Source organism: Choristoneura fumiferana, chromosome 16 (assembly GCF_025370935.1).
Source record: "Choristoneura fumiferana chromosome 16, NRCan_CFum_1, whole genome shotgun sequence".
Taxonomy (NCBI): domain Eukaryota; kingdom Metazoa; phylum Arthropoda; class Insecta; order Lepidoptera; family Tortricidae; genus Choristoneura; species Choristoneura fumiferana.
The window spans coordinates 8,400,904-8,413,822 of record NC_133487.1 but is presented as its reverse complement, the minus strand read 5'-3'; the positions used below and the strand labels follow the sequence as shown (position 1 = coordinate 8,413,822).

Below are 12,919 nucleotides of genomic sequence, written 5' to 3'. Positions count from 1 at the left end.
AAGCTGTAATTTTGCACGGATATATAGGTAAACTATGCCGACAAATTTGTACAATTAAAAATAAAATAAAAAAAAATGGTAACTACCTCCCATAGACGTAAAGTGGGATGATTTTTTTCTGATCCAACCTATAGTGCGGGTATCGTTGGATAGGTCTTTTAAACTATTAGGGGTTTGCTAAGAGATTTTTCGATTTGTGATTTCAAATTTTCATTTAATTCCAGCGTCCCCCCCCTCTAAATCTAAACCGGTGGGTGGAAAAATTTGAAAAAAATCAGGATAGTATATCAACCTTTCAAGGAAAATATAACGGCTAAGTTTGCTTGAGAATTTAATAATTCTCAGAAGAGAATGCCTACTAATGTAGGTAGTTTATAAATACGAATATACTAAACTTGGAAGATTCCGTATAAATACTTACTGGAGGGGCAGGACATACCTTGAACACCGGGATGCTGCTTTCTCCAGCAATTGAGTTTCCACGACACAGGAATTATTTTAAACGGCACAAAAATGTTCATCACCACTTCACTGCACAGATTTTAGAGGTTTGAGAGTTTTTAATGGTATTTTGCGAATTAGAGTTTATTTTTGCGTTTGTACAAAATTATAGCGTCATCTCGAGTCGTTTGTTTTCTTCGTTCTTGGTTCGAATTTCGGTGCCCAATGGTAGCGGGATAGGAAAGGAGGGATGTGTTGCCAGAGTATGGATGCGTTCATGTTAATGCGTGAGTGTGTGTGTGAGTTAAAATTAATTAAATATATTTAAAATAAACAAATAAATGGCGCAGCCAACTTCGGGGGCCTAGAGGTTTCCTCTACATTGAGAACTAAAAATAATGCTTACTACTAGAGGTTGATAAACTTAAAACTAAGCGAGAACTTATGATTATTGCGTTGGTAGAGGACAGAGTCGAGTTATCGGACGTATATACGTCCAGATGCGGTTTTAATTTTTGCAACACGAGTTATATTATCCTTTCCAGGAAAGACCTCTGAAACAATAGCCAGTGGCCAAAACATTGGGTGCGTATTGTCATCTTTGACAACAACAACCGTCCCTACTCACAGGTTTTGAGGGTATATTCCATTTATCGCGTTGTTGAAGTGAAGTTAGGTACTCCATGCTCCAACGTTTCCAGTAGCTTTGAACTATTCTGCTCAAAAGCTGATAGCGTGTGAGTCTGTTATCTGTGAGGGTAGTCGATATTTTCAGCGGGTAAAAATTTAAGCGGAGTTATGTTTAAAAAATGATTTGGAGTTAGCGCGGTCAGATCAGAAGGGTCTGATGAAAGTATGCAAATTGGTCGGCTGTTTAACAGGCCTCTATTTTTGTATTAAGATTGTATTAAATTCCTCATATGTGAGGATTTGACTGCCGATAGCTTTATATAAATGCGTCTTAACGCTTTTAATATTGACCTCGCTCAGCCCATTAAAATTCGGTCCATAAGGTGGGCTATGCTTAAATTGAACTCTATGTAGAGTAAGATAATGACTCAAATCATTTAGATAATTAGCGGATTGTATTATTGAGTAAATTTCATTTAATTTGCGTTTAGCGCCAATGAAGTTGGTGCCTCCGTCGCTGTACAATATAGAGACCGGACCTCTGCGTGAAATAAAGCGTTTGAACGCGTCAAGAAAGCAATCGGTACTTAGGTCTGAAACTAACTCTAAGTGAAGAGCTTTTGTCGTAAGACAAACGAATAAACATATATATGCTTTGTGACTTTTAACTCCACGACGGCGGATATGCGTAATATAAAAGGGTCCAGCGTAGTCAACGGCAGTATGTACGAAAGCTTTGACTTGGGAGACTCTAATCGAAGGGAGATCTCCCATTGGAGGGTTTGTAATACGCGGTTTGAGTTTAAAACATAAGTTACAAGCGTGTACTCTTTGGCGAACTAAATTTCTGGCGGAAAGGATCCAATATTTTTGGCGAAGTAGAGCTAGTAATAGAGCGGGACCTGTGTGTAAATTTGACGCGTGATAGTGATCTACTAAAAGCGAAACTATGCGATTTTTAGCGGGTAGTAATATCGGATGCTTTTGATCGAAATCTAACTGAGAATAAGTAAGGCGACCACCTACTCTCAACAGATCTCGGTCGTCAAGAAAAGGGTTCAGTTTAATAATAGTTTTGCTTGGACAAGTTTTATTATTTTTAATTGCGTTGATTTCTTGAGAAAACGCGTCAGTCTGAAGGTAGCGTATTGCGTAACATTCAGCGTGATCTAAATCAGTTATAGTGATAGAACCGCGTGAGTCGAGTAATTTTGAAAAGCGAAGTACGTATACTAGCGAGCGGATAAATTTTAACCAAGACGAGCAGCGTTCGGCGAGATCATGGATGAAGTGAGTATTTTCTATTGAATTTACATTTTGCGTAGGTAGAGATATAGTTTTAGATTCTTGTATTTCTGTAATTTCATTGTGATTAATCTTATGTTCTTTTACAGGCCAGGCGTCGACGGGAGCGGACAACCATTGCGGACCATGAAACCAGAAATCATTACTGATTAAACTTTTTGGAGTTACAGGGCGAGAGACGATATCAGCGGGATTTTCTACACCGCGAACGTGAAACAGTGAGATGCGGGTAAATGTTCGTTTATCTGAGCGATGCGATTGGCTACAAAAGTGTGAAACTTATGCGCAGGTGAGTGTATCCAAGTAAGCGTTACTGTAGAGTCAGAGAATGCGTATATTTTATTTATGTTACAGCGCTTGCCGAGGACCGTGCGTACTGAGTCAATCAATTTTGCGAGCAAGACGGCAGCGCAAAGTTCTAATCGTGCGAGCGTTTTATTCGGAGTTGAAACCTGGACTTAGAGGTGAGTAGTTTTACGGACTCTGCGGGTGAGTTATCATTTGAGTCAATTCGAACATATATGACAGCACCGTAGCATTTTTCGCTGGCGTCTGCGCAGCCGATCAATGAGATTCTATGAATAGAATTTATGCCTATGTGACGCGGTATTTTAAGTTCAGAGAGAAGCGGAAGTTCTTTGTGAAAATTTTCCCATTTGGAGACTATAGAATCAGGGACCTCATCATCCCAGTCGAGCTGCAATTTCCAGCATTCTTGTATTAGCAGCTTCATGTACGCGACAACTGGACTTATGAGACCGAGCGGATCGAATAAGCGTGCGGTAACTGAGAGAATCGAGCGTTTGGTACATTTTTGCGGTAAATCGATGTTTATTTTAAATTGAAAATTATCGTCATTAGGCTGCCATTGCATACCTATGATTTTTGTATCAGCGTTGGGATCATCGTCAAACTTAACAACGAGAGGGCTTTTATGAGAAGTGGGAATGCGTGACATGAGTTCTTTGTCATTTGAGATCCATTTAACTAAATTGAAACCTCCAGATTTGAACATTGAAATCATTTCTTCATACGTTTTTTCAGCGTTGTCTAAGCTGTCAATAGAACTGACATAATCATCAACATACATATGGTTCTCAGTTTCATAAGCGGCAAGCGGATATGTGTCGCGACTGTCAGCGGCGAGCTGACGCACAACGCGCATAGCGAGGTAAGGCGAACTAGACACACCAAAACACACCCTATTGAATTGGTAGATCTCTATTGGCGAATCAGAGTCGAACCGAAACAAAATGCGTTGAAACGGATGGTGTTTAGGCGCGAGTTTCACTTGAAATACATCTTTTCGATGTCAGCGGTTAGCGCGATTGAGAACATGCGGAGTTTGAGCAGCAGTTCGAAAATACTACTTTGTAGTATTGGACCTACATATAAAATGTCGTTAAGCGACTTGCCTGATGTGGTTTTACAGCCAGCATCGAGAACAACGCGAGTTTGGAAGTCTCTTTCTCTGGACGATAAACGGCTTTATGCGGAATGTAATAGACGTTATCATCTTGAAAATTATTTGGAACTTTAGACAAGTAACCTTGATCGATATATGTTTGTATAGTTGCGTTATAGTCGGCGCGTAAGTCAAATGAGTCGAGTTTCTTTTCTAGGTTTAAAAAACGGCGTTTAGCTATAGCGTAAGAGTGTCCTAATTCCGAAGGTGAGTATTTGAAGGGAAGATCTACTGTGTATCTACCACTTTCATCGCGTGAGTAAGTACTTTGAAATATTTTTTCACATGCTTCATCATCGGGGCTGAAGTGTTTTTTATCGGGTACATTTTCTATTTCCCAAAGCGGTGCGTTAATTGATCAAGCGAAAGCGACTCTGTTTGACAGAAAAACGTTTTGTCAGAGTTGGGTGCGGCTGTAGCGGGAACGTTATGCAGAGTGTAATATTATGCAAGAGTGTAGCGGAGCGTTATGCGCGAGAATAGCGGGTGCGATAGGAGCGGGTGCGGATTCATTAGTTTTAGCGTTCGTATTTATTTCGAGATGCGATTGACTATTTAAATTAAGTGCGTTTGAGTTTTGCGGAGAAGAACGAGAATTGTGCGAAGAAACGAGAGTGTGAGCGTTTTGCGAGAGCGGGTGAGTTGCGTCAAAAGACTGCGTATGCGTTGAGTTTGCGGCGAATAGCGAGCGTGAGATACATTGGGCTTTACCCATGGCGACATATCCAAGAGTTGTTTCGATACCTACGACCGACGAGTTCGGTGAGGTCGATTTATTAGATCCGAGTAAAAGCGGGAATAATTCGTTGCCTATGAGACAATCGATTTCTCCAGGTGCGTAATAATATTCATCAGCCATTGGCAGATGCTGCAGATGCGTTAATTCCGTCATATCAATTTCAGCGTTAGGCAAAAAGTCAGTAATTGTGTCAATAACACGAGCGTTTACTGTATAAAAACAGCGAGAGTCAAAACGTGAATAAATTTTGAATTGTGTTATTCCGAATGAGCGATTTTCAATTTGACCGATACCTTTAATTATCGACGGCGCGGGAGTTATTTTTAAATTTAAGCGTTCACAACAAGATTTTGTGATGAAATTACTCATTGACCCTGAGTCGAGAAATAAACGCATACGATTTACTTGATCGTTATTAAATACGTTTACAGACGCGGTTGGTAATAATACTGTAGTATCATTATTTAAAGCGCGCGCGGGAACAGTGACAGACATCGCCCGGTTGTTATCAAAGTTAAAGTACTATTCAATGGAAAAAAATCAATCGTGTAAACAAAGCAATTTTTCACGATTACTGCGTAGTTACTTACATTTGAACGCCAATCCCGATCATATTCACATCTCAATGAACTCACCACTGTTTTTAACAATCATTTTATCATTAAATAATCGTGTAAATATGTTTATTTTATATAATTAATTGGAAGACGAAAATCCGTTATATTTGTCAAATTGACATGATAATTTTTTCCTCACCGAAGTTGGTCTATGGTCGGTCTAGTCTCTGGAAATTTAGTGCTGTACCTACAAAATTAATTATTTGACTGAACCAACCTTACCTACCGATAATTATGGCTGGCTCTGCAAATTGGGGAATTTTATTGGTTCAGGTTGTAGAGCGTATTCATAAGCATACCTATTAACTTATTCGTAATATTGACGTTATATTAAAAACAACCATGCCAAATTTCATGACTCCAGCGGTTGTTATTTCGAGATTTTATCCCTATCTCGTGGGAATAACGGGATAAAAAGTAGCCTATGTGTTATTCCAGATGTTCAGCTATCTACATACCAAATTTCATCAAAGTCCGTCTAGCCGTTTTTTGTATAGTTTTATTTTTATATTTATAATGGTAACCCGGGGCTATTGTAGCTGGGGGGATATTGTATCTGAGCCGTCTAATGGCGTCCATACGACGCCATGCTCTCCATGTTCATATGTGTTGTGTGAAGATAGTCTTCTGACGAACACAACGTAAAATGGCCGAGAAGAAAATGGGGTCGTAAGGATGCCATCAGACGGTTCAGATACAATATCCCCCCCCCAGCTACAATAGCCCCGGGTCACCTTACACCCGCCATTCTGACTCTTTGCCCCATTGGACAGAAGTTATTTATTAAAAAAAAAATAAGGCGGTATAAATAAACTTGTACTTTCATTTCGCTACTATTTTATCATAGCTGTAAACATACAAATAATAAATACTTAAATAATGTAATATGAATAAACTCAAAATAATTATTTACTGCTGATTGAAGTATGTTAAACAGCATTCACATCACTAGAGCTAACGTCAGTCAGTCAGTCAGCCAGTCGTCAGTCAAGTGTCAATGTCAGTCGCCACATTTGTTTACACGATTGATTTTTTCCATTGAATAGTACCATATCAACATTTGAAGTCTCGCGCCAAGAGGACGACTGCGCTTGATTGTCGTAAGTGCGAGCAGTATTCACTAGCGGCGGACGCGGCGGCTGCGAGTGCGAGTGAGACGGATAGCGAGCGCCAGCGCCAGCGACAGTGGCGTCGCCCGCTTGCGGCGGCGGCGAGGTGAACTGCGCTGTGCTTTGATAACGAGCCGGTGGGATGGTTTTATTATGATTTTGACTGATAACAGTATGTTGGAAATCAGCTGAGCGTTGAGGGCGGTTTATATTGAAATTATTATTGTTGGTTTCATAGTGCAGCAGCGAGTGATGTTTGCGGTTACAACTGGAGCATTTGTTTGTCGATTTACAAGTATTTACATGGTGAAATCCTAAACAGTTTATACAAAAAGAGTGTTGACGAACAATATCGTTGCGAGTTTGCGTGTTTTGGTTTAAGAAATATTCACATTTAAATAAGGGATGAGATGAGTTTGCGTTACATACTTTACATAGTTGAAATTGCTGAGTTTGGAGGTTATGATTGTTGTCATATTTATTAGATACTTGAGGAGCTGCGATTTGAGAGTGGAATGCTTTAGTTTTATTTATTTGTGGTAATTGGGGAGCGGGTTTGCTAAATTGTTTGTTACTGGACTGAGTTGAGGATGGCGTTGGGCCATGTAACGCAGTGAGCTTAGATTGTTCACTTAAGAACTTTTTTAATTCAGCAAATTTGGGAATATCAATGTGTCTATGAGCTTGTTCAAATAGGTTCAGAGTTGATTTATCAAGTTTGCTTAATGCAATATGCGTTATCATGAAATCTGCCAAATTATCAATTTGCAATTGTTGCAGAGCGGCTTCAGCTGTACAAAAGTTATCTAATAAATTGTCAGCTGACTGACCAGGCCTTTGATTAATCATTTTATCCAAGTACATAGATGCTTGCACTCTTGTATCTTGGTATTTAGCTAGAAGAGCTTGCCAAATTATGTCATAATTTTGAGAGGTTGGAGATATGCCTGAGCAGATATTTAAGGCTTTGCCGGAGAGACACCCAATTAGATATTGAATCTTTTCAGCATTAGTTAATTGAGTATTGTTATGTATAACACTGCGGAAGTTTTCATAAAACACTGGCCATTTACCAGGAGTACCATCAAAACCTGTGAGTTGAAGCGGAGGCAATTTGATGTTAAAATTATTATTTTTATTTTGAACCTCAAGTTGCTGTCTCAGAGTAGTTTCCTTTTGCTTAATAAAACAGTACAACTCATCAAATGTATTGAGAATGCTATAACTCGGTTCTGCGGCTGGATTTTCTTTAAATTGTTCAATTAAAAGTTTATCAACCGTTTCTACATAGTCAGCTCGGGTCTTGTCTAGGGTTTGTGTCCTAGCAAGGAATGGAATGTGATAAGCGGGGTCAGAAACCTTTAAACTTAGATTATATACTTCCTGAATAATGTGGAACAAACTTTGCTTTTTACTTTCAAGGAATTTAATCATAATATTTTCTTCACTTGAACTGGTGTATGCACTCGTTTTTTCTGTGCCTCCCATGATGAAGGTAAAATGAGATATTTATCAAAATAAGTGAGAAATAAGCACAAGTTCAAGATCGGAATGTGTATTAGGAACAAATATCTAGAAATTACTAGGAATAATAAGTAAGCGGTGCGTACATCAAATATGGCGGGTAGGTATATGAGCGGTGCGTTGAGATTAATTATTATGAGAAATGAGTATGAAATGCGTGAGTTAAACAGTAAGTAATACTTTTGTTATTCACTTAAACTGTTGTTGTAGGTAATTTATATAATTGTGATTGCGGGTAGGTGAGCTTATGAAATAAAGCACCAGTCTTGATCCGACCTTGTAGTATTATTCATGTGTTTCCATATCACGACATGGCGCAGACGGAGGATTAGAATAAAAATTTTGCTCGGTTCAAGGTGATTTATACAGTGTATGTACTGTAGATAAATACAACCATACCATAAATTGGGGAAACAGAGCTGTGATAATGGAAGCTGTATTGCCGCCACCGCCGCCGTTTATCTTTGATAACAGCCTAGACAACGTAACTTCTGGAAACCTGTCATTAGAATGGACAAAGTGGAGAAGCGCGTATTTGATTTACCATGACGCGTGTGAATTATCGAGTAAAAAGACTGAAGTGCAAATAAACATTTTATTGCATGTTATTGGTGAGCGTTGTCGAGATGTGTACCAGCAAAGTGAAACCAAAGGAAAGACGGTAAACGGTGTGCTCGAAATTTTTGATTCGTTTTTTTTGCCGAAAAAGAATCTTACTATAGAAAGACACAAATTTTTCACCCGTAATCAGCGTGACAGTGAGTCCGTCGAACAGTATTCTTTCGAGCTCAAAAAGTTAGCAAAGTCGTGTGAGTTCAAGGATTTAATGGACGACTTAATACGAGATAGATTGATTTGCGGCATAAAAGATGATATGTTACGAGAGCGGATGTTACGTGAGCCTGAATTGACCTTAAAAAAATCCTTGGATATTTGCAACCTGGCACAGATGTCTAAACTACAAGCGGGGACGATAAAGCAGGAATCTATAGAACATACCGCGTATTATATTACTGGTAAAGAGTTCAGTAATAGTAGCGAATATTACAATGAGTCGCAGAATGTGGGTGGTCAGCAAAGTGACATAATGTGGGTAAGTCGACGAGGAGCGCCCGCGCGCCGCGGTGCGGCGAGAGGACGCGGCCGCGGCCGCTGGTCAGCTGCTCCCGTGCCGTCGCGCCAGCATTATACAAATCGTGCGCACTCGAATAATAACGAAATGCGTGGTTACAGTAATAACAATGGTAATAAAGTGTGGTGTACATTGTGTGGACTGACTCATGGTGACTCGAAGTGTCCCGCATCGGGAAGGCGATGCTTGAAGTGTAATAACTATGATCATTTTTCTCGTATGTGTAATGTTTATGAGGTGCGAGAAGAGGACCCTACTGGTCAGGTAATCTACTATTGTTCTAATAAACTTAATGATTGGTCGATTGAGTTGTTAATAAATTCTGTACAAATTACATTTAAACTGGACACTGGGGCCGACGTAAATGTGTTACCGCGTAGTTGTTTACATCAGATGGGTGTAGATGAATGCAACTTAGGCGCGACGACGGTTAGATTGCGTGGGTACTCAGGTAATGATATCAAAGTTATAGGCCGATGTAACTTAAAGGTACAGCATAAGGACCGTGTCTATGTGTTGGATTTTGTAGTAGCCGATGTAGATTCGCCGCCTTTGTTAGGCAGAGATTCCTGTAGTGAATTAGGAGTCATTAAGTTGGTGCTAGCAGTGGATCACTACCACAATGGTAATTTAGAAGAGTATGTCCACAGAGAGTATTCAGATATATTTGAAGGCCTGGGGTGCATGCCAGGGGAATATAAAATTGAGCTTAATAAAAATATTAGACCGGTAGTACACGCACCACGGAAGTTGCCAATAGCCTTGAAAGAAAAGTTCAAACATAAGTTAGATGAAATGGTAAACGAGGGTATCATTGCTAAGGTAGGCGGTCCCACAGATTGGGTAAACAGTATAACGGTAGCTAGGAAGGCCAACGGGGACATTAGAATATGTTTGGACCCGAGAGACTTGAATCAGGCGATTAAGCGTGAACATTTTAAGTTACCAACGTTGGATGAAATGACTGTTCATTTAGGGGGATCAAAATTCTTTAGCACACTAGATGCAAAACAAGGGTTTTGGCAATTACGGTTACATTGTGACAGCACTGATTTATGTACATTCAATACAAGTTTCGGACGTTATAAATTCTTGCGTATGCCATTTGGGATATCATCAGCGTCAGAGGTATTCCATAAAAGAATGTACGAACACTTTGACGATTTGGAGGGTGTTTGTTTATTTATCGATGATCTACTCGTGTACGGGAAAACAAAAGAAGAGCACGACACTAGACTTAAAAGGGTATTAGATCGATGCCGAGAAATCAACTTAAAATTAAATAAAAACAAATGTAAATTTGGTCTATCAGAGATAAAATATTTGGGTCACAAAATAAGCTCAAATGGCATTTACCCCGATGAGTCGTATACATCGGCCATAAAAAATATGCCTCGTCCAGCGAATACAAAAGATCTAGAAAGATTTCTAGGAATGATAAATTATATAGGTAGTTTCATACCGAACCTGTCAGACAGGAATTATTCACTAAGGCAGTTGCTAAAAAAAGAAATCGAGTGGCATTGGTCTGAAGAGCATGAAAAAGCGTTTATGGATTTAAGACAATGCTTGACCAGCGCACCTGTACTGCAATACTACAGCTTAGACAAACCAGTTGTAATATCTGTAGACGCATGTAAAAATGGATTAGGCGCATGCTTGCTACAAAACAGTTTACCCGTTTGTTACGCGTCGCGATCTCTTACAAAGGCAGAGCAAGCGTACGCTCAGATCGAGAAAGAATTGCTAGCGTGCGTGTATGCGTGTGAAAAGTTTTACACTTACATTTACGGTAGAAATGACGTTACCATAGAAACCGATCACAAACCCTTAGTGAGCATAATCAGTAAACCAATAGCTGCTGCTCCGGCTAGGTTACAAAGGATGCTTTTACGTTTGCAACCATACTCCTTTAGATTAGTGTATAAGCCCGGGAAGTATTTGTTCTTGGCTGACACGCTGTCCCGCGCCGTGGAGCCAGCAGGGACCGGCGCGGCGGGCGCGCCGCGAGACCTGCTGGACGCGCGCGCGCAGGTATGCGCCGTGCTGCTGAGCAACCCGCTCTTCGACTCACACTTTATGCGCATTCAAAAAGTGACAGAAGGTGACCCGGAGTTGCAAGCTTTGATAAAATGTATCAAAAATGGATGGCCCACGCATAAACATCAGATAGATGATGTAGTCAAACCTTATTGGGGCTATAGAGATGAGCTGACAGTCGCGTATGGCATGGCTTGGAAGGGAGACAGGATAGTTATTCCGTCGTCCATGCGTAGCGACATGTTAAGGCGGGTTCACATTGGGCACTTGGGTTTGGAGAAATGTAAGTTGAGAGTACGTGAATCTATGTTCTGGCCAAACATAAATACACAACTCACAGACTTTATACAGAACTGCCAGGCATGTCTTACATACAAAAATCAAAACATGAAGGAGACTTTGATACCCCATGATATACCAGATCGAGCATGGCTAAAGGTGGGTGTAGATATCTTTCACTTCAAAGAAAATAAATATTTGTTAGTAGTAGACTATTACAGCAAGTTCGTAGAAGTAGCTCGATTGAATTCGTTAACTTCGGGGCACGTGATCGAGCAGTTGAAATTGATATTTAGTCATCAGGGCATACCCAACATAGTAATGTCGGATAATGGTCCAGAGTTTGGGTCCCATCAGTTTAAAATGTTTTCACAAGAATGGTGTTTTGAACACCGAACTTCGTCACCCCATTTTCCCAGATCTAATGGCCAAGTGGAACGTTTTGTCCAAATTATTAAAAACATGTTAAAAAAGACAGATGCAGAAAAAACTGACTTCAGATTGGCATTATTGGAATACCTAAACACGCCTATCTCTAATAATTTAGCATCCCCATCAGAAATTCTTAACAACAGGAAGTCTCGAGCCCTAGTGCCGTGTTCACCTAAATTTTTTCAACCTCGAATTCCAAAACATGTCAAGGTAGAACTACAGAAAAGGCAACAAAAACAAAAATTGTCTCATGATAAGAGTGCTCGAGATCTCTCTGAATTAACTCCAGGGCAGAAAATAAAAGTACGAGTAGATAAAAAATGGGTTAGTGGTACTATTTTGCGTCTTAAAGGTATACGGTCGTACTTGATTCAAATGGAGCAGGGAGGCATATTAACAAGAAACCGTCGACACTTACTAATAGATTCACCACGGCGTCCAGATACTAATCCAAATAAAACCTCAGTGTACCTGCAGCCTTACGATGATATCGTCCTGAGTGATAACGCGCCGGCCGCCGCGCCTCAGTCGCCCGCGCACAGCGCCAGCGGCGGCGGGTGCGTGCGCGCGGCCCCAGTGCCACAGTTTGCCCCTTATCACAGTGTAAACAATTATGTTACTCGTTCCGGCAGGGTGGTGATTCAACCTGATCGGTGGGGCTACTCATAAGTCATCCAAGGCGTCCTTGTGCATGCGTCAAGCTTACAATAGTTAGTAAGAAACAAAGGTACTTACTTAAATAAATAATTTTCAGTACCTACCTAAATATGTATACAGCGATAAATAAAAAAAAAAAAAAAAAAAAAAGAATTAATGTACCTAAAACTCTTAGATTTGTAAAATATTGTAAATTATGGTTGATGATGCATGCTAACTATAAAATCAAATTATATTATTAATAATTTTAAAATGAATTTGAATGATTTTGCACTATAATAAATTAATAAATATTATTAAAATAAATTCAACTTCGCACATTAGGTCAAAGTTGATAAAAAATGAAATGGAATGTTATGAAATATGTAATGTTATTCTTATTAATCTTGAGATGTTATCCTGTAATAAAATTAAATTTATAGGTGTTAGATTTATATATGCATAAAAAAAAATTGTTATTGATCATAATCAAATCACAATCAAATATATATATATAAACATAAATTGTAAATCTATGATATAATCACCAATCTATGATATATGATAAAA

The 12,919-nt window shown here is 39.5% G+C and overlaps 1 protein-coding gene across 1 annotated transcript; it reads right to left on the bottom strand.

The window, feature by feature from the left end:
* Window positions 1-2,794: 2,794 nt before the first annotated feature.
* On the bottom strand, window positions 2,795-7,794 carry LOC141436566 (uncharacterized). The gene is made up of 4 exons (XM_074099569.1): window positions 6,247-7,794; window positions 4,553-4,709; window positions 3,792-3,994; window positions 2,795-3,523 (listed from the first exon to the last, which is right to left on the bottom strand). Exons 1-4 carry the CDS (start codon window positions 7,792-7,794, stop codon window positions 2,795-2,797), a joined length of 2,637 nt encoding a protein of 878 aa, XP_073955670.1.
* Window positions 7,795-12,919: the final 5,125 nt, after the last annotated feature.